General features: G+C 37.2%; 2 protein-coding genes across 10 annotated transcripts in view; both read left to right on the forward strand.

The window, feature by feature from the left end:
• The window catches only part of CLASP2 (cytoplasmic linker associated protein 2), a 149749-nt gene extending 147265 nt beyond the window's left edge, over positions 1-2484 (forward strand). For all 5 annotated transcript variants that reach the window (XM_039843427.1, XM_039843429.1, XM_039843428.1 and 2 more), the window contains one exon: positions 745-2484. In XM_039843427.1, coding sequence (XP_039699361.1) covers positions 745-831 — 87 coding nt within the window. In that variant the 3' untranslated portion in view covers positions 832-2484. The remainder of the gene's footprint in view (positions 1-744) is intronic.
• A 12867-nt stretch (positions 2485-15351) lies between these two features.
• UBP1 (upstream binding protein 1) overlaps positions 15352-26080 on the forward strand; it is a 51575-nt gene continuing 40846 nt past the window's right edge. For all 5 annotated transcript variants that reach the window (XR_005648803.1, XR_005648801.1, XR_005648802.1 and 2 more), the window contains exon 1: positions 15352-15500. Coding sequence is in view for 2 of the 5 variants with exons in the window: in XM_039843434.1 (XP_039699368.1) it covers positions 15388-15500 (113 nt within the window). In the remaining 3 variants the exon portion in view is untranslated. The remainder of the gene's footprint in view (positions 15501-26080) is intronic.

Genomic DNA, 26080 nt, shown 5'->3' on the forward strand with positions numbered 1-26080 from the left:
AGCTAGGCCTGATAAATCAGAGTTGTCTGTAGAAGAATTAGAATTTAGCACTTTATCGGAATACTAGGCAACTGGTAATAATGTTGCATAAGACAATAGCTAGGTGGAGAAAAAAATATTTGGAAATGACATTAGATGAAAAAAGTAGAATGCAGAATTGTATATGCACTGACTATAAACTTTATAAAAATATCTCATACAGTAAAAACCACAAAATGATAACAGAAATCAAAAACATTTTTTTTAGGAGGGCAGTGGCATAGTGGTCTTAAGATCTTGGGTCCTGGAACCCAAGTGCCTAATTTCCTATTCTGGCCCACTTCTTACCTACCCCTGTGACCTTAGGCAGTGACTTACACATTCTGTATCTCAATGTCCTTATCTATAAAATGTCGTGAAGATAGAAAGAGATTACTGTAAAGCAGTTAGTATATTGTAAAGCCCATAGTGCTCAAATGTTTGTCATTGTCTGAATGGTGACATATTTTTCTAAATTTACTTGAAGTTTTATATGTTATCACTACAGCATTTTTTGAAAAGACATTCTAAAATACCCAGTCATGAACACACTGAAACTTAAAAAAAAATTTTGTAATTCTTAATTATCAACAATAACTTGGGCATTATAACTCCTAAGACTAAAACCTATCTTTCAGAGCATATATATATATATAATTTTTAATGAACATCATACTGTAATTTAGAGCAGCTTGTTCCAATGACTTGTTTGGCTTGAATCTGCAGATGAAGCTACTGAATCTTTACATCAGACGTGCACAAACAGGTTCTGGAGGAGCTGATCCCACTACTGATGTTTCTGGACAAAGTTAGTGAAGCTGATCGAAGTGAACCAGGTCTCTAAAAGAAAAGACAGACAGACCACCCTCATCAATGAAAGGAAATTTTCAGATACATCTTTTGGAACTTACCATTGTTTCCCAGTTTTAGTTTTTTGTTTTGTTTTGTATTTTCTGTAACAGAGGGCTAACCTCAGTCTGCATGTAACTTTGATGATAGTTATTCCAAATTCAGGAAGAAGCAGTATTAACAACAGTTGATCAATATAAAGTAATTTTTAATCTAACTCATCATTTCACATGTTTGTACTTCTTTGTCTTCCCGTTAACCTTTGCCAGTGTTACGATTGTATAAATTTTTTTTTAATGCTGGTTAAACAGGAATGCTTAAAGCTTTAAAAGTTTAACAGTCTAAAACATTTTTGCCTTTATTCAAAAGCAGAGTAATATTTTTATTGCTACTTTGAGTTTTGTTCTCTATCATGTCCTATGCTAGAAATAATTGAAATGACGTGAAACAAAGCAGGACTAATTTGAACTACAGCTGGACTCTGTTGGTGTGATGGTGATATATGTCATTGGTTGCAACTTCTTTGATGTGATCTATAGTTTAAAACCTCAAAGGAAAATGTTACAGAATCAGCCAGTTTTGTAAAACTGATATTGTTTATTGGTTACTGATCTTGTCATCTTTATTTAAACCCACGTCCCCTCTATGATCCCTTAAGAAAAGCTGCACCAAATCATCTGCCTGTTTTTTCTTGATACTTATTAAAATAGAAGGTTTCGTTGCAGGGTTTTTTGGTTTGTTTATCTTTGTTGTGAATGATGCTTTTTTGTATTTATTAATATCAAATTCACTTATGAATAAACTTGATAATGGAAACAGACAAAAAAAATCAAGTGCATGTGTGTCCTTGACGGTCTTCTGTTTCTCATTTATTAACATACTAATTATTGAGACATGGGAGTTGACCAGCACCTTTTCTTTAAATGGTGGAACCTGGTTTCCTTTTACCATGAAATTGTCTTACTTGAAAACATTGATCCTGATGAGAGAGAAGATGGTGCCAAGGCTGTTATCTTGTATAATAGGCTCAAATTCTCTACCTCTTCAGGGCTAATACTTTTATCTCAGCTGCTGCCTATATAGTGTCTTTAGGAGAACTACTTAAAAGGTGATTTTCTGTTATTTTTTTAAATCACCTTTTGCTACATCTATTCTTTTCATGTGCAGCCAACTTTCAAAAATTACTAGTTTGGGTGAAGGGCAAATTGATAATTTGGAACCAGGATACTAATGATTTCTCATCTTGACTTTTTTTAAATCCTAACATAAAGTGAATTTGACTGGAAAAGCAAATAGCTATTAGGGAAGCAATTTGCTGTTGTTACAGAAATACCTGTACTTTGTTTGTTTAATTGAAAAAAAAAATGTAGAAATGTATGTAAAGAATTTAAGACAAGAGTACTGAATAGATGATGATTTGTCAGGCTTTTACCTTTGTTTCTGTTCTAGCAGCAGGAAAAGTTTCTCTATATCTCCTCCCCTTTACCTGTAACAATTTTGTTTTCTACTGTTAATTACATTGTGTATTTATAGTTCTATGCTTACTGTTGTGCATATACTGGCAATAAAACTGTACATAACATTACTTGAAAAAAATAACAATGTATATCAGTTGTTTTTCTGTCTCACTGTGTGATAAGTCACTTATCTCATAACTAAGTTTTTAAAAATCTTTAGAAGGTCCTGTATCAATGGTAGTCTCATGAACTTTATAAGTACATCTGAGGAGAAAAGATCAAAAATAGCAACCACAATCAAATGTATATTGCTATCTATGCATGTGTATATTATAGTTTAAGACTAAAAGGTATTTTAAACATTCAACTCTTCTCAGTAATGTTTTATGTTCCATGAGCTTTACCATGTTTTATAACCATTTTTAATGTAAATATTGATTTAATTTTGACTTCTTTAAGGTCCAAAAGTGCTTTAACTACTTTTAACATCTGAATAAGGGACTTAAGCTGAATAATAACTCTACTTGAAAAGTTAAATCAAGCACCTGGCATCTAAAGGCAGGCACTCAGAAATGAACTCAATAACAGAAAAGTATGTTTTAATGTGACTAAGTGAAAGCTAATACATTAAAAACATGAAAAAGTCATGTTTAAGATTCTATAATTTTCATTGATAAGACTTCAAGAAAGTCTTATTGCCTATTCAGATTGCTATATATAATATACCCTTAATTTGTTCATTCCCGAAACATATTTAATATCAGCTATTAAAGAATGGTGATAAAAAGCTGCTGGTGATATTTGGTTTTCCTGTTTTTCTCCCCTAAATTGATTATCAGTGTCATTTTTCTGCTCAGAACTCATTAAAAGTCTATAATTCTTGATTATAAAACATGTTTGTTTCTTGTGGCTTTTCAAAATCTGTAATAGACTTCTGACATTTTCATGTAAGATATCTGAACCTGAGGTTTCAAATTTGGAGTAAATTTACTGTATCCTTCATAGTTTATTTTTATAAATTTTAGGTCAAAATGACTTTGACCAAATTATGCCTTACAGTAGAAGACTGAACTCTTATCAGGCCAGATCTATTTTTTAATTGTTAATTTAGAACAATATTTACAGTAAATAGAAATGAGGATTAATATATTACTCCAGAATATATAAGGGTTCTTTTACTTAATCTTTGACATCTTTGCTTCCTGTACTGTTTTAGTTCATTTTATTGCAATTACTGTAGTTTTATAGCTATGCAAAAGAAAGGTCTAGAATTAAGCTTATAAAATACTACCAGTTAAAAAGATACCCATCTCTATTGTAGCATATTTGGAAAATAACGAAAACTGAAGAAGAAAAATTTATCTCTAATAGCACCATTCGAGATAATGTATTGCTATTTTGTGGAGTATTAAGATAATGAATTGGATATAATACTGAAAACTGTAAGAGAACACTAAATTTTGTTAACCAGAAGAATAAGATTAGAATTAGCTAATATTTTGAATGCTTCTGTTCTTCTATACATGTATTTAACAATACATTTTTAATATATTAATCCTTTGTTCTGTAGGATGACTTCTAAGGGCAGCAGAGTATTCCTTGGTATATGTGCAGAATAATCTTGGCTATTGATCTTCCCTGACTATTCTTATAACAAATAGTTACATTCTTATTTCATACTAAGCAAGTTATTTTTTTTAATTAAATTTTTGGGGGTAACATTCATTAATAACACTATATAAGTTTCAAGTGTATGATTTTATAATCGCGTATACTGCATTGAGTGTTCACCATCCAAAGTCTGCTCTCCTTCTGTCACCATATATTTGACCCCCTTTTCTCCTCTTTATCCTCCTTCCACGCCCCCCTCCCCTGTGGTAAGCACCATATTGTTGCTTGTGTTTATGAGTTAGTTTGTTTGTTGCTTTTTGTTTTATATCCCACTTATGAGTGAGACCATATGGTTCTTGTCCTTTCCAGTCTTACTTATTTCACTTATCAATACTTTTAATATCCATTTGTGTTGTGGCAAATGGCAATATTTCATCTTTTTTATGGCCGAGTAATATTCTGTTGTATATATATATATACCACATATTCTTTACCTAACCATCGGTTGAAAGACACTTAGATTGTTTCCATGTCTTGACTATTGTGAATAATGCTACAGTGAACATAGGGGTACAAATATCTTTATGAATAAGTATTTTCAAAGTTTTCGAGTAGATACACAGAAGAGGGATTATTGGGTCATGTGGTAACTTTATTCTTAATTTTTTGAGGAACCTCTATACTGTTTTCCATAGAGGTAGCTCCAACTTACATACCCATCGGCAATGTGCATGGGTTCTCTTTTCTTCATATCCTCTCCAACACTTGTTATTTCTTGTCTCATTGATAATAGCCATTCTAACAGGTGTGAGGTGGTATCTTATTGTGGTTTTAATGTGCATTTCTCTTATTGCTAGTGAAGTTGAGCATCTTTTCATTTATCTTTTGGCCATCTGTATGTCTTCTTGAGAAAAGTATCTATTCAGGTCCTCTGCCCATTTTTTAGTTGGATTGTTTGTTTTTTTTGGTCATTGAGTTGTTTGAGTTCTTTAGATATTTTGAATAGTAGCCTCTTATTGGAAATACCATTTGCAAATATCTTCTCCCATTCAGTTGATTGCCTTTTTTTGATGATTTCTTTTGCTGTGCAAAAGCTTTTTAGTTCAGTGTAGTCCCATTCATTAATTTTTGCTTTTACTTCCCTGGCCTTTGAAAAACTCTGAAACCAGGGTCCATAAGTTTAGTACCTATGTTTTCTTCTATGTATTTTATTGTTTCACACAGACTAATGGAAAGGAAATGAGAGCCTTGAAATAAACACACATATATGGGCACCTGATTTTCAACAATGGAGCCAAAAACATGCATTGGAGAAAGGAAAGCCTCTACAATAAGTGGTGTTGAGAAAACTGGAAAGCCACGTGCAAAAGAATAAACTTAGATTGCTATCTGACACAATACACAAAAATTAGGCAATTTTATTGATGGCTTTAATACAAAATTGCTAAGTATAGAAAGGTATTGCTTATTTAAAGATATACTAGATACTTAAATAGCTGAGTTTAAATTATTCTTGTAATAATGATCTAAAACAGGAAAATAAAACAAGATATCTTTATATATTTTAGAATTTCAGTATGTAAAATTTAACTACATTCATCCAAGCAATAGATATCTGACTACCTGCCTTCAAGGAGACAGAGTAGAGCAAATTACAATAATATTGTGTGGTAGTGCTATCATATAAAATAACATTAAAAAAAGTAGGAAATAACAAGATACAATAGGAGCTGAGGGTGGGGGTTGGGGCACGCACATATAAGGTATAATCATGGAAGATTTCCTAGAAGAAAAGGTGATGCTTGTCAGTTTAAAATCTAAATGGTCTGAGACTCTTTGGGGTTATAGAGCAGAGGAAAACAAAACAGCGAGGCAGCAATGTACGAAACAAAGTATTAGGACATGTCACTGGTTCTTTTGAAACCATGATTTCTTCTGGTAAATGTAAAATAATCTCACTCCCTTTTCCTTTAAAACTATCCGCAACCCAAAAAGATTAATCTGTGTATCCTCACAAGAAACTTGCATGTAGCTTTATATTTCAGTAATTTTATTTCAAAAGTTTTTGTTTTCTCAAGTTATGTTGAATTTGCTTTCCAGGCAAAACATGTCACTCATGTCTCCCCCTCTGGCCATCTAATTACACAGCTTGGTTTTGCTGGAATATGGCATAGCAGTGGGGGAATGACCCAAGATGGAGTATTAGATATTCTAACATGTATTCTAACAAATAATCTAACTAAACTAAGGAGTTCACTGAAAGCTTAAGCAGAAGTAGAGCATGATTAGAATTAATGTTGCAAACACTTCAATTTTACGTACTCTGAAAACTTCAGAAGTGAGATGTTTTTAGGCTACAGTTTTTTATAGATTGGTCTCTATTAATCTGGTTCTGGTTACCTTTAATATTAAATATTTGAGCACCTGCTGGGCATCTGACGCCACTAAAATCTGTTTGCTGGCAATATGTAGTTGTGCATCTGATGAGAGAAACATTAATGAAGGGCTGGCATGTAACTCAGGGAAGAAAAGCCCCCAGAGGTGCTGCTTTTTGCAAGTGACTCTGACCAGCATACCCTGTGTGCAGCCTGGTCCCCCAGTATTCTGCCAGGGTTGACATCAGACTCTTAGGGCAGTATTTTTTTCCCTTAAGAAAGTGTAAATCTGTTATTTTATTGGAAGTGAGTACAAAAGAGATTGCTTGACAATCAGCTTGCTGGTTTTAGTCTAAAGCCAAACTTACATAAACTTTTACCAAAGGTTAGGTCAGAGTAGAGACTTCGAATCAGAGGTGGATTACTTCAACAAAGCAAGAAATGGGCTTTTTTCTTCAACCTTCTAAAGCAATAGGGGTATTTTTACCCACTAGAGGACATTGGACAATATCTGGAGACATTTTTGGTTGTCACAGCTTGGGGTGACTAGGGACATCTAGTGGGTATAGGCCAAAGATGCTACCAAATATCCTCCAGTACACAGGAGAGTCCCCCACAACAAAAGTATCCAGCACTAAATGTCAGTAATGCCCAAGCTGAGAAACTTGCTAAAGCAAAGGCGTTGCCAAGGACAGCTCCTCTGGTAATACAGCCCGTTTAAAAACACTGAATCAGATTTTTTACACTCATGTTGAATAGAAAGTTGAACAATCCAGAACTCGCTTCTAGCTGACTGTATTTAGGGTAAAATTTCTCATATTTTAATGCTTATGGGCTCACATGCCAAACATTAAATGCAAATCATTGGTCCCCAACTCAACCCAAACTGTCCCTGCTCATTTTCCCCAGCATCCTGCTCCATTCTTAAGTCTCGGTCTGATACTAGGTTAGTCCCTCAAGTTTTGCTCTCTAAAAGGACTTGATTTGTATTTCAAAGAACTGGTAAGTAAGTCAGAGAATTTCCAGTGAGGTTTACTCCAGGTTAGCAGCAGTGTGGACATGACCACGGAGACCCAGAAGAATGGCCTTGGGTTGACTGGCCGGTATTAAAAACTTAATAATTATTCAAAGATTGCATGATTCTACCTGTACAAGGTTCCTGGAGTAGTCAGATTTATGGAGACCTAAAGTAGAAAGGTAGTTGCTGGGGTCTGGGGGTAAGGGAAGGAATAGGGCGTTATTGTTTAATGGGAACAGTTATTGTTTGGGATGATGAAAACATTTCCAAAGATGGATGGTGGTGATGGTTGAATGTACTTAATACTTATGAAGTAAACACTTAAAAATGATAAATTTCACTTAAAAAATAATGGTCATTAAAATGAGGTCAAAATATAAGTGTTTAGAATTCTCTTCACTACCTGATCACTGTGAATGACATGTGTAAAGATGTTCAGATAGATAATATGGAGGAATGATGTCTATGATGACATATAATTTAGAGAGAGAAAGACACAGTATATAGAAGAACAGAGTAGGCAAATTGAAGCAACTCTTTAAAAAGCTGCTGTGTTGAGATGTGTTGATAGCACTTACCCATAGGAATTGGGAAATTTCAATCATTGCTTCCTCTCTTGTACTCTCTCTCTCTGCTTATTTGGTCTATAATGTTAATTTCACTGATTCTGACTTCACCACTGATCTCTCTTTTTGTTTTTCCAAGTCTGGCACATAGAATCAGACCCAGTTTGTCTAAATCCTCCCTCCTTTAAGGCTTATACCATTGGTAGATCAACCACCCTCTGCCTCTTTCATCACCCTTGTCTTCTGTTGCATCAACTAGTTGGCATCTGACCCACAGATTTCCTCACCTTCCCAAGAGAGGTATAGCAGCAGGGTAGTTTAGAGAACGGGCTATGCAGTGAAACTGCTCAAGCACAAAATCACTATTTCCACCAGTTGGGCAAGTTATTTAATCTCTCAAAGCTTCAATTCCTCATCTACGAGACAGCAACAACAACAACAAAAAATAGCACTTATCACATAAGATTACTGTAGAAACTAAATGAAATAATGTCTGTTTCTCGGGCATAGCCTGACACAAGTGATGGCCTTCAGTACTAGTCTTAGACAGTAACGGTAGCCGTCCAGTTGACCCACTGGGCTGCTGCTGTCTTCTTTTATGCTGTTTTTTTTTTTTTTTTAATCCTATTTGGACCTGAAATGCTCCACTTAATGATCATAAACCTAGCATTTCATTTGCTAGTTACAGGACTTTTATTATTATTTTTATTGTGCTAAAAAGCATATAACATTAAATTTACCATCTTAGCCATTTGTAAGTATACAGTTCAGTAGTGTTAAATATATTCACATATTTTCAGATTTCCGGTACTTTTTCTTCTTGCAAAACTGAAATTCTATACCCATTAAACACTAATTTCCCTTCCCCCAGCCCTTAGCAACTACCTCTCTACTTTGTTTTTAAGATTCTACTTTAGATATTTCATAGGAATTGAATCATATAGTATTTGTCTTTTTGTGACTGGCTTATTTCACTTAGCATAATGTCCTCGAGGTTCATTCATGTTAACATGTTACAGGATTTCCTTCTTTATCAGACTGGATAATATTTTTGTATGTGTAAACCACATTTCTCTATCCATTCATCTGTCGATGGACATTTGGGTTGCTTCCACTTCTTGGCTATTGTGATGCTGCACGGGCTTTCTTTTTTTCTTTTTCTTTTTCTTTTTTAATGGTTTATGTGTTTCTATAACTATCCACAATACTTGAAATGTAGCAAATCTTAATGTTTTTTTATAAGTGAATATATGAATAATTAGTTCAGTGAGTGTTTAGAATATCCAAATCTCTTAAATAAAATTGTTCCATATCTTTTCATATTCAGCCTTTTGTTGCTGTTTTATATTTTAGCATGAAAATATGTAATAAATACTGTATGCTAATTGTTAATTTCTATGCATCAGATTTTGGGCTAAGCATTTTTGATGCATGAACTTTTCATTCCAATTCTATGAGGCAGGTTTTATTATGATTATCCCCAATTTACAGAAGAGACTGAGACTTAGAGAAGTTAATTGATTTGCCCAAAGTTGTGTAGCCCATAAGCTGTGTAACCAGGTTTTAAATCCAGACTGTCTGGGGCCAGAGACAGAAAACTTAATCTCTGTGCTATAAATACTCCAGTATATGAACATTTTAAGGTACCCCCACCCCTACAACTTTGTGAATGTTGGTGCCCTTTAAGGTCTAAAAAAAATTCTATGGCATTTCAAAACTGCTCTTTAGATATTTTAAATAACTGGTGCATAAAAATGGCACATATCTAACTTAGGGAAGTACTCAAAATAAGTAAAAATATTCATAGGAATTAAAGAACAAGATGCCATTGCCATGTCCTCTGTTGTACTGGAAGTGTTGATAAAATAAGGCCTCGTAATTCCACCCAAAGAATATTTGTCTTGGAAATGCCCTCCACTGTGCTGAGACTGCTAACACTTCTGATTTTTCTAATTTTCTTCCTCCCTTTGCTGGCATGTCTTCAAGTCTGGATGATGAAGAGATGTTTCAGGAAGCCACCACAGAAGAGCCCTAAGGAGGGGTGGACATCCCAGACTAACGCAGGTATAGGAGGTTCCAGGAGAACGTCTCCAAGGAAAGGAGAGAAAGGAAGTTGATTCATTTGCTGAGTGAATGTATTGAGAGGGCATTTTCTCCGTTGATTATCTTGGAAGGCTCAGAAGTTTGTACTCTGGGAGATAAGCACATATTCCAGAGATGGTTTTGCCTTCCCTGCTGTCAGGGCCTCAACCAGCATCACTATCTGAGGGTTTACAGAGTGTTTGATCCACCAGCACAGGATCCAAATAACATCATATTAGATAAGAGAGCTCCCTTTACAGCAAATGGGTATAAGAGATGGCTCATGACATGCCACATCAGAACAGAATATATAGTATAACAACATAGGTCCATGGACAACATGAAATAGATACCACAAAACCAATTATCTCTGGAATTTACCTGACATTTCTTGATTTTGGAAAGAAGTTTCAGGAAACAGTATCAATGTGTATATATATATCTTATTAACAATTGTGTTAATACTTGTGTTAATAATGATTAATAATAAGTCTTTGTCTGATATCCACAGCCTATGTAAATGTAAAACTCAAAAGCAAAACAAAGTTGACCAATCAACAATCTCAATTACTTAATCCTAGCACAAAAAAGTCCATGAGGGCAATCTTCATGTGGCCAAGACAACCCCATAGACTATCATGGCCAAAAGGAAGAAATTTAAGAATGTTTGAGAAGTCAGGGTTTTGTCTTTTTTATCCTGATTCCCTTGCTATCAAACATGAAATAAGATTTTGACAAGTGCTCATACTCTAACTTGTCTGAAATTTTTCTTTCATACCAGTGCCCAGCCATACAGTTCTAGAACACACTTAAGTACTGGTATTCTGTTCTGCAAACCTAACATAAAAGTCTCTTTGTAAAAATGTGTAAAAAACACCCCCACAATGTGACTTCTTGTGAAACCCTGAGTTGTAAATAATCACATGCTTCCTTGAAGATCTGATTGTCCACGAGCTGAATCTACCATGGATTGCCTGAGAAGCTGCAGCCTAAATGTTACTTTCTAGAATCACAATCCCTTGTGTAGATCCATTTTTTAAAATGAAGTTTACCAAGAAAAGAGTTGAGCACTACTCAATCTAATAATCCTGCAGATTTAACCTGTTGTTTATCAATATTTGTCAACCACGTTCTGCCAAACATTTGTCTAAATGGCATCTACTTGCTGTTCTTCAGTTTTAACCAGCATGACTTCATCACTGTTGTAAACCTATTGAATGATGAAGTGAACAGAGTCCCTGCAGACTGACTAAATAGGGACGCTGTAATAGAGAATTGATGTACCTCTAAGAAAGTGAACATGCACTGTTACTGTTGGGAAGGAAACTGTTTCTGGTATTCTGATTATTTGGAAATAGAAAAAAGCATTTGCCAGATCAGTAACTGCATATACAACCAGCGGCTGTATTGATTTGCTCCAATAAAGAACCCTCTGAAACAGCAGCTGAATTTAGCCTAGTGACACTGATTTCAGATTTCCGGGCCCAGAACTTAATAGAATACAACTGTATTATTTTAAACCACCAAGGTTGTGGTCATTTGTTACGGCAGCTACATGAAACTAATAATAGCCATGTTGAGAGAAATGGAATTGAGCTGTCCTTGAATATAATGAACATTTTCTAAGGTCATCTTACCTGCTTCCAAACAGGAGACTTGAACTTCTTAAGGACCACTTTCATTAAGATCTGATATCACCATACTACCTGGAGAGCCTCAAGTTTAAGGTTTTTGTAATCTGGAGCATGAAATGTAAATAGACCAAGAAGGAGGACCTATACCTTCAGCTCTTTCTTAAGGACCATTACTTATTCATGCATCCAGAACCCAGGGCTGCATCTAATGATGCCCATGCCTGAAAAACACTTATGTGTTTAGTTATGTTATAGAGGCCGAAGCAAAGGAATACTGTTGTGAATTTATTAGTTTATATATGCTTTTATAAGTGATTTTCAATTCCCATTAGACAATACTCAGTACTCCCAAATGAATCTAATTTCACAAAAAAGAATTTACACATAACACTTCAAATCAAAATTTCAAAAACTCAAAATATAAATGGATGTAAAACAAGAAGGTGTGAAATGAGAGTTGACAAGAACATAGAAATTTAAGAAAATTTTCAAAGAAACTTGTAAAAGAAGACTAAAACATCCAAGGTAAAAGAGATTTGACTGAAAATATAATGAGGCTATTGAAGAGAGAAATGAAAACAACCAAGGAAATGGATTAAAATAAGGATGGGTTAAATGATCAAAGAAAAAGTAATCATGATAGAAGACAGGCACAAATAATCCACTATCCATGCAACTGGAGTTTGTGAAAAAGAAAACAATAGAATAAACATTTGAAACGAAAATCCAAAACTATCTTTCACAAAGAAAAGAAGAGCTGAACCAACATTTTGAAAAGGCCCACCACGTTCCCGGAAAAATTATTCTGAAATTCTTAGACATATCCAAGTAAAACTATTAAATGTTAAAGGTAATAGGAGGAAACCCTTTGAGCCTGGAAGCAAACAGATCAAGACTTATAAATAAAAGCAAAAGGGCATTAGTCTTCTTGAGAACAATATATAAAGCACAACTATAAACAGGAAGCAGCTAAAAAACTATTTAGTTGTAAACATGGGTTACTTTTCATGCAACTGGAAAGATAACTCAGAGGGTGGAACCAAGAGTCCAGTGGATGGGGACAAGAGCCACTGAGTACTCCTAGGAAGTATGACGGAGTCTTAGTCAAGGAACTGGCAACATTTATCCAACTGAATTTCAGAATTTCTATGGACTAGTGACTACTATAGGCCTTCCATTTCCCCCCTTTTTGAAAGGAAATGTCTATAAAGACAGTTTCCTGTGCTTCTCTCATCATTGCATGTGCTATGTGGTAGGGGTTGGAGCAGATCACTTGCCTTTTTAATTCACAGATCTTCATATGGAGAGGAACCACTTAAGGAGTTACACCCAAGGAACTGCATTTGAAGAGCCTCATCTGCTCCAGGACCTCACAAGATTGTAGACTTTAATGCTGTAATGGAATGAGAACTTTGCAGGGTGCTGGGGAGGTGAGTGTATATCAAATGTGGAAAGAATGTAAAACACTTGTGGCCAAAGGGTAGATTTTGGAAGTTTTAAAACACGACCCCCATATTTTTTAACTCTCCTCCCATCAATCTGATTCTGTGGCTGCTTGACTAATATAATACAGTACAGAATAAAGATTCTATGTCAGTTTCAAGTTGGTAAGGGGGTTCTGGATAAACCTACCTTATAGGATTCTTGTTGAAGGGTGATCAAACATCACCTGGGGGATGGTGGAGGCTAAGGAACCTGATCAGATGTTAAGGCAGAGTGTTCTTGGTAAATTGACTTAGCAGCATACCTGCTAAACCTAAATTTTATAAGAAAGCGCACAGATGGGCCTAGAAGAGGTTCAGGACCCTAACTAAAGTTTGGTCAAGCAAAGAATCTTTTTCATACAAAACCAGCTGCTTCCACTTCCTGTCTTTTGGGAACCCAGCTGCCCACCCTGTGAGGAAGTCAAGACCAAATGGAAAGGCCGTTTGTTGACATTCCAGCAGCCCCAACTGAGGTCCCAATCAAGCTATAAACATGTACTGTTAACCAATCGTAAATGAATCAGGGGGCTTCGGCTAAATATAAGTGATAAAGATTTATTCAAGGGTTTACAAGCCAGAAAAACAACTAGGCTATATCCAGAATGCTCTAAAGAAGAAATAAAAGCTTACAGTTCTTATAGTAAAAAGTAGATTCTTAAGAAGAATCAGTCCTGCATTCTAAGCCTCTGTATTGGTTCAGGATTGTACTCCCCTAGCTGTCAGGTGGTCTGGATATCAGAACAGTCTTTCCCTAGGTCTTCAGAAGGTAATCAAGAGATTTAGTTGGAGGTCTGATGTATATATAGGCATTGAGGCAGGATTGTAAAGTTCAAAAGTCTAAGTTCCCAAGCTAGTCAAAACAAGAATAAAACTATTTCCTCATGCTTTAGCTTACTTAATTTTAGTAATTTAGCAGATTGACTACTGTGACTCCATTTTATTTCTTCACTGTGTTCATCAGTACAGAAGCCCTTAGGGGGACTTTAGCCCCAGCCATATGACTGCACTCATAGGAGAGACTCTGAGTGAAAATCACATAGTGAATCTCAGAACCACGAGAGATAACATGATTGTCAGTTGTTACTGCGACTGAAATCACACTTTAACTCAAAGACACCATACTGTCTCCCAGCAATCAGCAGTTGTGGGAAGATTTTCCAGAACCCTTTGTCGGGACCGATGATTGGCTTACACTCATGTCAATTAAGATTTTATGCCCAATGGACCGTTCAGTCACCAGATAGGGTGCAAGCCTGTTGGCTGAGACTCCAAACCGCTCGCTCATCTGTAGGGTGGGCAAAATCCAGACTATCCACAAAGACCATAGGGGAGTAAAGAACCACAGGAAGTTGCGTTTAGAACTGCTTCCTCTAGTGGGGTCCAATGAACTCTTTCTTTTGGCAGCGAGTTCAGTCTTGGGGCTCGCCTAAGAGGAAGAACATTTTGATTGGCTGTTTAGTACAGAGACTCACGGGAGCCTCGACTAAGCACTTGCCATTATTGTCCAAGTCGCCCGTCAATCAGCTCGCCTCTGGCTGGGCGGAAACTGGCAGCCTTTTTGGCACCGCCTCTTCCTGGGTCGCTGTGCAGGCAGGCAGCAAGGCTGCAGGAGCTGGGAACCTGCCGCGTGGGCGGGGTGTCGCTGCCTGGCTGGGCCAGTTCCTCCGCGGTGAAGCGCGGGGAGTGCCCCAAGCGCCGGGCCCTGCGGGGCGGGCCGTGCGAGGGACGAACTCGGGGGCGGGGCCGGGGCGGGGCTGCAGGAGGCGGAAGCGGCGAGTGAGCTCGAGCCGGAGCCGTATCGAAGCCAGAGTCCAGGCCGGCGGAGCGGCGTCGGCGGGGTTGGCCGGGGCGGCGGGGCGCTAGAGCCTGGGCGGGCGGGTCGAAGGCAGGGGGTCTTGGCCAGGGATCGGGGGACGGGCGGGCTCACCCCAGCGCGGTTGTTGGAGCAGGCTGAGCTCCCGCCCCCGCGCAGTCCTGGGGAGGATGCGGCCGGGGGTCCCGGGGTGGGTCGGGCAGCGGCGGCTGCAGCGCTAGGGGCGCAGGGGGTGGGCGGCGGCGGCATGAGGCGCGGGGTCGGCGCCCGCGGGTGGGAGGCGCTGCTGGCGGCCCTGCCGCTCCCGCTGCAGCTGCTGGCCGTGCCCTGCCCGCGGGGCCGCGGGCGCTCTCGTCCCGGTCGCCGGCCGGGCCGCCGCTGGTGACCACTCGCCGCGCCGCCGGAGGCTTCACCCGCGCCCTCCCCCAGGACGCTCCCGCGGAGCTCCGGCCCCTTCGCCCGGTTCGCGGAGGCCGCAAGATGGCCTGGGTGCTCAAGATGGACGAGGTGATCGAGTCCGGGCTGGTGCACGACTTCGACGCCAGCCTCTCGGGCATCGGGCAGGAGCTGGGCGCCGGCGCCTACAGCATGAGGTACGGGGCGCCGCGGGTCGGGCGGGTGGCGGGCGGAAGCCTCTTTCCCCTTGGGAAAGGCCTGCATGACCCTGGGCCTTTGCCAGGCTCGGCTGCGATCAGGGGTGTCCCGGCTTCTCCTGCCGCGTGGCCATCAGAACAGAGCCATGGAGCCTCGGAGGCCTCTGCGGCCGGTGTAGGAGGGCTGCCCCGCTAGCTTGGGCCGGGGAACCAAGCCTGAGGGCTTCATTTTTTTTTTTTTTTTTGCTATAAGACAGTCTGGCAGGATGGCTAGGTTGTTGGGGGAAGAGGCTTCCTTTCCTTGGAAGCGATTTACAAGTCACTTAGAGCTGAAGACAGTACGAAATGGTAGGACTTATATTGGGAAAATACTCTCCAAGGTGTAGTATTAGTTCCCACTCTGTTCTACATTGTAGTTTTTCCTAGTTGCAATTTTTAATCACTTGATAATACAATAGAATTATATCTGGAAGCAACCGCAGAGGCGAGACGCACATTAACTTAGTTATGGTTTTTATTTTCTCAAAGTGAAATTTTTATCTTGGGGGCTACCCTCAGACTGTTTTCTTTTGAAGAAAGCTTTAAGGTGCAATGATTGCCCCACATACAGTAATGTTTAGTATCAAGTGTTTAGTATCTCTAATGTCTGTATCAAAATTATTCATTTTGAAACTGATCTGGCCTTTAACCTGAAGAATACTGTTTTTTAACTCCTGTCAGTTTGGCAACCCTTTTTATTAGCTTTATTGACTGTAAGTTCACCTGATTAAAGTATAAAATTTAATGGTTTGGCAGCTTTTCGTTAATGTGAATTAAGTGAGATTTTCCAAATATGTTTTTAAAGTAATGTCTAACGTCTTTGAACTGCTGTCCAGTTTCCCAGGATCTCTGAGCTCTAGGGGAAGGACAGGGAACATAGATGTCCTGAAAAAGAAAGACTTCTGAGTCGGAGCAGGACTGGGATGTTTAAGGCTCTCCCTGAAGTAGTCAGCTTTTAAATCTTATGGGGAAACTCTGGGCGATAAAGAACTCCCAGACAGGTGAAAGTGTTTCCTAGGGCGAAGAAGTGCTTGAAGGAAATCCTTCGCTCACCAGTCTCTGACCCTGATTCTGGCTGTGCTGGTCTCCCTGAACTTGGCACTTCTTTCTCTGCAGTTGTGCAGCTTTAGGGTTCTGGATGAGGTGCCTTATTTTCTGAGACAACTGTCCCAGTTGTTGAGGAAATTGAGCTACCAAAAGTCTTAGGGGTTAACTCAGGTGGGAATACTAGGGGCAGTGATTTCCTTGTGAAAAGGTGGGCCTCAAGGGCCATTGCTATTCCACGAGACCCCGGACTTTCAATTAAAGGACACGTGAAGCAAATTCAGTGTGTCTCCAGTTGCTTCTCAGTTCTCAATTATGTCAAAATGAAAGCTTGCTGCTGAGAACTTTGCTTGTTGAGGGTTATTTTGAGCTTTTAGTTTTTTCTCTAGAGTTTTGTTTTAGTGATTTGGCCAACTAATGAATTTTTTTTTGTTTATGGTTTATTTTGTGAAAAGAAAATCTTGGTATGAAACCTTCTTAAAGTAGTGTCTGACATTTATAATTCTGTGTCTTTTACACCACTTTCCACGGGGAAACATTTTTTATTGAATGTTTTTGGTTATAAGGTATGTGTCACTTAATCTAAATTTCCAAGTATCTTTGAAGGCAAATATCATTTTTGTTATTTTTTAAATAAATTTTTGGTATGAGTTTGCTCTTACCAAACCCATGAGAGTACCAGTCTCTTGCAAATTCAAGACCCTTTGTTTGGAATTCAAATTCAGGAAATTCCAAAATTGATTTTATACGGCAAAAGTCTGAAGAGTGAAGGCTGTTGCTGGCCTTCGTTGATTGCACTTGCCCCTGCCCCATCTGGACCTGGAGCTCAGGGAGGGCTAGTATCAAATGGAAAGTAAGTCTACTGATGCCTGTTTTTCTCTCTTATTTGTTCTCTCAAGTTCAAGAAGTAAACTTGAGGTGCTAAACTTGAAATTATTTGAAAAGTGACTTCTTGATAAAAATTTACTTTGTAGGTCGTTTTGCATTTTTCTTTCAAAGTGAAGTGTGCTTACAGTTTGCTTTTGGATGGATTAAAATGATGGATTTTTATTAGGAAATGCTTTCTTCAGCTTTTTGGGTGGCTAGTTTGAAAGAATCTGACTTAAAAATATATTTGCATTAAATAATGTAGGTTGATAGTATTGGGGTATGTGGAGGCTGATTTTTGATGTTACCTTTGTTTCCCTCTTTTTCTTTGCTTAGGTTCTCGTGTGTGTGTGTGCGCGTGCGTGCGCGCGCGTGCGTTCTTCAGTATATACTGTTGTACCACATTTGTATGAGGTAGCAGCTGTTGCAGATTCTATATGGCAGAGCATAAATATTTTTTAAAATTGTAGTTACAATATCAGGATTCTAGAGATGAATGAAGAGACCTTAGAAAACTAATAGACCAGTCCTTTCCTTATGAGCAGGTAAACTTAAGCTCATAGATGTTATTGATTGGCCCAAGTGGTCTGTCAGTGGCACTACCATTCCAAGTGAAGGCTGAGTTCTCCACTCAATGAATGAAGGCTGAAACCCTTTGTAACTTGAAATCTGGGTCATTCGTGTTTTGTGAAGTAATGAGTAGATGACTAAATAACTTTAAAAAGTAAAACTCATTAAAACTGAGAGGGTCTTTTGGGCCACCTGGTAATTTTCTTTCCATCTTACTGTTCACATGAAATTTATAATCTTGAATTCTTAAGAAGTAATGCAACTTCTTTAGATTACACATAAAAACTTTGGTATTATTACCTTACAAGGGATATTCATTGGTCTGAGCCCTGTTAAGCTTCGCTATGGTATAAATCTGTTTTGAAACAAAAGTTATACTTTGCATATTCTGAAGTGGGAGGTTCACCAATAGTTTATAGATAATTTGCTAAATCAAAACTGCTTTGAGGTGAGGACAAATTTCCTATATTAACTGATGGGTTAAAATGTCAGTTTAGAGACCTTGTGAAATAATGGCAAAATTTCAACTTTGATCATTGTTAAGTTAGTAAAAGATTATTAAGGATATGGCTTATTATGTAGCTATTAATAGCAGATGATTTTCTTTTGGTCTCATGCTAAAACAGAATGTCCTTGAGTAGGTGACATGTCTTGGAAGTGTAGAAAAATTTTAGGAACAGTAAAATTTGTAAAATTTATTATTGTGTGGCCTGAAACTACTTTTAGAATTGGCAATAATTTCTATAAAACTTCTGATTTGAAAGTTTAAAAGCTTTCTAGATTTAATCTTGCCTGAATGACAGGGAAGAATTTAATAACTTGCTGATTAAAAATCATATTTCAGATTATAATGTTCACGTTGGTTTTTAAATATATTGCCTTAAAGCAGGGATTGGCAAACCTTTTTCTGTAAAAAAGACAATAAACATTTAAGGCTTTGCAGGCCCAAAGGTCTGTCGCATTTTTTGTTTGTTTACAACCCTTTAAAAAATGTAAAAGTCATTCTTAGATTATGCTGTACAAAAACAGGCTGGCTGGATTTGGCCCTTGGATTTGCCTACCCCGGCTCTAAAGGACAAACTCTAATAATAGGCTTTGATTACTTCGGAAAAAGATTTGCTGAGTATTGAGATTTATATTCAAGAAGTAACTTTATATAGACTAAGACCTCTATCAACTAATATACTTACATTCTATTGTTTGTCCATAGATTTTATCGTGTTCAATTTTAAAAATTAGAGTATCCCCTTCCACTAAAAAGTAAGATTCAATACAGTTTATATCCTTCAGTCATGGCTGTTTGAAACTTGACAGTTTTTTGATTATGGTCTCATAAACTTGGTATGTTTCATCACAATGACACCTGTCAATTTGCCAGGACACACTTAAACATTTGCGATTTGTGGAAATACCATCTGATGCCTCATCTTTGGTTTAGATTCTGTGACAGAATTTAAAAGAAGCTCTGTAATAATTATTTTGCGTGCTTTGGGATGTATCTAATAGGTGGATATGAAATGGTTCTGTGTTGAACTTTGGTGGTAGAGTCTTTTTTCTAAACTTTCCAAGGTTTTTTTGGAGATTGTGAAATTGATGATATGAACAAATCTAGTTTTTATTAATTTATATATTGGTAGTTGAATTTTTTATTTTAAAATAATTTTAGGTTTACAAGTTACAAAGATAGTCTAGCAGGTTGACAACCTTTCACCTGGCTTCTCCTACTTCCATAACCTGAGTGCAATTTTCAAAGCTGCCTTGGTGCAGTACTGTTATATACAGGACAAAATTTGTTTGCATTTCAGTTTTTCGCCTATTGTCTTTACTTCTCTTTGATGACTTTAACAATCTTGATATTTAGTGGTCAAAGTTGTTGGTTTTTAGACACGTAAAATTTTTTGGAAGCAAAGATAGAATATACCTGTGAATACCATTTAGCTTTTAAAGGATCTCTGTCATTTTAGCATGATGACTGAGTGTAGTAGGACCTCTGTTGGTGTCATTTATTTACGGATTAATTGGTCTCAATCTATCTGTGTATTTTGTAGTATGTTCATAAACAGGAAATTTAAAACTAATTTATTTAAAATAATTACAAGCCATCATATATTATCATAAATATTTTCTATTATAAGTTTTCTGGAATAAAAGTTAGTGAGAAGAGTGCATTGTCTTATGCTTTTTGTAGATCTTTTTAATGTCTGGCTTAGAAAACCAAATGAATTCTCTTATCTACTATTGGAATATATTGTTTCAGTTAACATATATGAAGAAAATTCAGCTTCTTGTGGATATGTGGTTGGAAAAAGATTACTTTAATAGCCCTTTAAAATCTGGATATTCTTCTTGGATACTATGCCAGCACTTAACAAGTGGTAGTTTCCTAAAGTTGCAAGGTGATGTCTGAAACTATATCGATGTTTTTTTTGTAGTGTTACATTAGAATCGATTGGTCTGTCTTGTACTTTGATTGGATTTCTTACCTTGCATAATTTTGGAATATGTGTGTATTCTTCCTTTGGAAAACAGTGGTTTCCTGAGTTATGCAGATCTTCTAGATGTTGACACATTTCATTGTGCAATATCAAAAAAATCACATTCCTTAATATCGCCATTATCAAAAAGTTGTATTCCTTAATATTGCCATGATCTCAGAGAAAGCACATGGTGGAGGGTTCAGTTTTTAATTATTAACAGCAAATACTATTATAGTGGTCAATGCTGGGCTAACTTTATTTTTGAGGAAATTTCTGTCAGATACTCAGATCTGAATAATTAGTTTGTTAGTTTCTTTCCAGTAAAAATGATATTCTATGAGAGACTGCTAGGTCAGCTCACAGATCACAGTTACATAAAAACTCTTCCTTCAGACAACCATTGCCTTAGGTGTGTAACAAATACATACCTACCCAAGGACCAATATATAATAAAATTAATTTTTATATAGTGACTGTTATTACAGTTTGGTGCCACCGCTTTAATTCATAACAAGGCACTAGCAGTTTGAACCGTCATTGGTTTTGTGCCATGAGTGCAAATGTCAACAAAGTGAAAAGGGCAAATAATGTTTTAGTATTATTCTGAAAATAGGTGCAACTTCCTGAACCCCCTGAAAGAATGTCAGATTTCCCAGGATTCCACGGACCACACTATAAGACCCTCTGATATAATATGTGCCTAGAGTTTACTTAAAATATTTTTTTCTAAATTAAGAGCAAACCCATTTTTAGAGATCAGAGAAGTTAAGTAGCCTGCCATAGTGTCACTCAACAAATGGCAGAGCTGAGATTTGAAACTCCGCAGATGATTTTACCTCCCCTTTTCTCTACTGCACCCTTTGGCTGCCTACCAATTAGAAATAGAGAGATGTTCTCAAGGTAGTAGACTATGATCTTTCTGGATGGGAAGACAATCTGTTGAGAATGTTACACACACACGCACACGCACACTTTTTCCTGTAATATGTTGCTTTTTTCCCCTTCAGGACCTTGTTTAACTTAATAGTTCTAATAATTTGTAGGATTTCAGATTTCTTAGTTAATATTTTTTAAATAACAATAGATTTGTTTCTTCCTGTGTAATCTTTACCCTTCATTTTCTTGCCTTATCACGTTAAGTAGGGCTTCACTGCAGTGTTGTCTAGAAACACTTAGAACGTGATTGAATCTCTTTTCTTACTGATTTTAGAGAATGCTTCCAAAGTTTCACAAATAGGTCATCTCCATTCCTAGGTGAGATTGGTACTCAGTTTTCTTATACTCTGGTCTTTTTTTTTTTTGAACAAGCGAGGAGGATAGCTTTCTCTTTTTACAAGCTAAAAATTTTTGTATGAGAATGAGACTTAATTGTTTCTTCAAGGCTTTATAAAGCTTACTTTGGATATAGCCTGGATTTAGTGATTTAAATTTTTTGCAGGAGTAAATGTTTGACCGCACATGTATTTATTTAATGGACATAAGAATATTCAGAATTTATCTCAGCCAGTTGTGGTAATTTTTTTTTTCATAGAAAATTGCTTTTATTTCAGTTTTCAGATTTTAAATATTAATGTTAATATTTGTGATTATTCACTTTCACTCCATGTACTGCTGGTATCTTTTCCTTCTTTCATTATGTATTTTAAAAGTTCATCTATATCTTTACTATTTTGCAAGAAACCAGATTTTGTTTTTGTTTTTCTTCTCTATTGGGTTTTCTATTTTATTTTTGTTATTTTCTTCCTTGTTTTCTTGCTTGCTCTTGTTATTTTCCAACTTCAGTTTTTTCCTTTTTTAACTTTAATTTAATTGTATGTTAGTTTCAGGTGTACAGCACAATGGTTAGACATTTATGTAATTTACGAAGTGATCTCTCCAGTTACCGTAGTCCCTACCTGGCGCTATACATGGCCCCACCTTCTTGAGTTGGGTGCATTCTCCTTAGTTTTTGGTGTTTGTTTTCTAGTTGATGCATGAAAGGCTATATATTTATGTGTAATTCTCTCCCGAGTTTCGAAGGCAGCACCTTTGTTTTCATTCAGTTCTATTATCTTTCTTATTTTCTTTATTATCGTAGTTTTTTATATTTTCCAGACACTAGCCTTTGATTGTGTGTATGTGTCACAAGTACTTTCTTCTATTCCATGACTTGTCTTTCCATTCTCTTTATGGTAGCTTTTGAACAGAAGTTCTTGATTTTGTTATGGTCAAATTGACCAGTCTTTTCATTTATAGTTAATCTTTGCCTACTCTGAGAATATAAAGATATTCTTACAGTCTTTTTATTATGTTACATTTTATATCTAGGTTTACAGTCTATCTGGAGTTTAGTATTTTTTCTTTTTTATGATGGTATGAAGTAGGAGGCCAATTGCAGTTTTTCCTATATGAATATCCATTTTACCTTAGTATCATTTATTGAAAAGACTTTCTCACCTCTTTATAATGCCGTTCTGTTCTAAATCAAGTACCCATAAATGTAATGTTTCCAGATTCTGTATTCTGTCCTTGTCCTGGGAAATACTCAAGTAGATCATGGTTTATTGTTATACTCTTAGATTCGGTGTGTTAATCTGCATGGGTCCACTTATATGCAGATAATTTTCAATAAATATATAATTGGTGCTACGAATACCCAGGTTTTACATCCACAGTTCAACCAACAATGGATCAAAAACAGTATTTTCCATCTGTGGTTTGCAGATTTCAGCCAGGGGACCGGGGGATGGTCTGTGTCCCAGTCCCCCCTCATTGTTCAAGGGTCAGCTGTACTTGATTTAGCATTTTGTATCTATATTTATGACTGAAATGAGCTTTTCGTTTTCTTTTGTAGTTCTATTTGTACTTAGTTTTGACTTTAAAATTATATTAGTGTCATAAAATGACCTAGGAAGTACTTCCTCTCTTTCTGTTCAGTTGAAGAGTTTGTGTAAGAGCTGCTGTTGAAAGGTGAGTATAACTTGACTGTGAAACCAGTCTAGACCAGGAGTTTTCTTTGGGGAAAAATTTTTAACCACAGTATCAATCTCTCTAGGATTATTTTTTAAAGCTTTTTATGTCTTGAAGAAAGTTTTGATGTTATCTCTAGGAAGTTGTTCATCTTATTCATATTTTCAAATATATCAATATAAGTTGTTAGTAATATTGTCATCTTTTTAGTTTTTGTATCATTAGTTATATCTTCTCTTTTACTCTCAGTTTTTGATCAGTCTTTCCTAGACATACGTTTAATTTTTTAGGGTATATTGGACCAGTCTTGTTGGGCCTTTAAGTCTTGTTTGTAGGGACTACAAGAAGTTCCAGATTTCGAGATGCTTCTGTTTTCCTGAACTCCGATCGACATGAGGCTCTGCCGGCCTCTGTCCTGTAGTCATCTCCCCTTTCTTACCAACTGCTAAAACCCTTCCATTTTGCCCTTTGGAATTATCAATCTACCATCAGAAAATCCCCTAAAGGGTCAATGCTGTGAATTGGTCAATGTTGAATTGTGGTCCCTACCCCCCAGAAAAGATATGTTGAAGCCCTAACCCCCAGGACCTCAGAATGTGACCTTATTTAGAAACAAGGTCATCAGACTAATCCAGGATGACTGGTATCCTTATAAAAAGGGGGCATTTAGACACAGGGACAGACATGCACAGAGGGAAGACTATTTGAAGACACAATGAAACAAGCTGGTCATGTACTGGAAGGATGCATCTACAAGCCAAGGGACACCAGGGTTTGCATTCAAGTACCAGAAGCTGGGAGGGAGGCCTGGAATCTTTCTTGATAGCCCTCAGAAGGAACCTGCGCTGCCAGCACCTTTTTTCAGACTTCAAGTTTCCTGAACTGTGAGACTAAATTTTGTTTTAAGCTACCCAGTTTTTGGTACTTTGTTAGATAGTCCTAGGAAACTAAGATAGCCCACTTTGTCTTTTAATGATTTCTTCAGCTGCTGCTTTTGGAATCCTGGCTCTTCTGTGAGTATACTTTCTCCCTAAAGCCCTCTCAGACGGTGGTGGTTTATTTTCACAGTCCTACCACTGCATGGGAAGGTTGAAGAGGGAAGCTGCTTATTTCTCACTGCTGTGTTCACGCTTGTTCTCCCTTTCTCTTTCCCCATAAGACCCCCCAATTTTTAATTTCACGTCACTGAATATCACCAGTTATCCAATCATTTGCAGTCATCTACTGATTTCTGGGTAGTTCCTCATTTTAAAGATTTTAGGTCCTGGCTTACTGTCATTATCTAAACTACTGATATCTTAATTCTTAGTGATTTCAGAAGATATTTAAATGAACCTTCTAACAGCGTGCATTTCTTTCTGTTCCTTGATTATCTTTCTTGTAATATTATCTTCAGCCACTCAGTCCTGTGGTCCTACATTAGGCCTTGACATTACCCATCATCCAAGCCACCTATAATCTCAAATTCAGAGTTCAAGATCGCTAGCTACCACCTCCCACCCTTTCAGCTCACCCTGTTTATTACCCCTACTCGTGCCATCATTTAAGCCATTAAGATTTGTATTCACTGATCCTGCTCTCAGTTCACTGCCCCTCACCTCAAATACCTTTTTCTTCTCCAGATGGTTTATTTCTGTGGTCATGCATAATTACTTCCGTGCATATACCTTTGTTTCCCTTGCTCCCTCTTTGTTCCTCTCCCCTCTTGTTTATTTTTGCAAAACTGTAACCCTGATTAAGTCTGATTCTTTACATCTTTAAGTTACCTAAACAGCCGAATGTGGCTCTAGAAAAGCATTGATTTGGTCTCACTTTAAATTCACAACTTCAGCTCTCAAGTGCATCCTTTTGGCTGCTTAGTTTCACTAGTGTCCTCAGCTGTTCTCCACCTCTCCTGACCTCGAGGACTTGACAGTAACTTCTCAGACCCACAGTTCCTCCTTCTCATGCTTACTTTCAGCTGATTCCCTTACTAGGTACTTTACTGAGAAAATTAACATTCATGTACTGTACTAGCTTATAAATTTTTTTGATGTATTTAGGTGTGGGTTTCTTTTTATTTATCCTGCTTTGGTTATTTGGGTTTCTTGAATTAGTGAATTGGTGTATTTCATCAGTTCTGGAATTTGTTTAGCCGTTGTCTCAAATTTTGCCTCTGCTCCATTTTTTTCCTCTTCTGGTACTTCAATTCAGTGTAAAATCTCCCTTTGTCCTTTCTTAACATCTCTTTTGCACTGTACATCATTTTGGTCTCTGTGCTGCCTTTTGGAAAACTTTTTTTTTTTAACCTATATTCTAGTTTTCTTATTTACTCTTCATTTCTGTCTGAGCTGCTGTTAAACTTGAGTTCTTAACTTCAGCAGTTTTATTTTCCAGTTCCAGAAATCTTTTCAGTCTTGCTGTCCCTTAAAATTTCCTGTTCTTTGCAAGTCTTTTCAGACTGGTCTTTTAATTTCTTTTAACAGTGAGCATAATTTTATAGTGCGGGGCCAGTAACTCTAGCATCTTAAGTCTTCGAGGGTATCAGTCCAGTCAGGAAAGTAGAATCCATTTAGATGTTTCAAGCAGAGAAAGATTTAGTGAACTATTTTATTACAAAGGTGCTAGAAGGGTTTGGGAGGAGGGACTGTTACC

The sequence above is a fragment of the Pteropus medius genome, unplaced genomic scaffold, assembly GCF_902729225.1.
Source record: "Pteropus medius unplaced genomic scaffold, Ma_sr-lr_union100, whole genome shotgun sequence".
NCBI lineage: Eukaryota > Metazoa > Chordata > Mammalia > Chiroptera > Pteropodidae > Pteropus > Pteropus medius.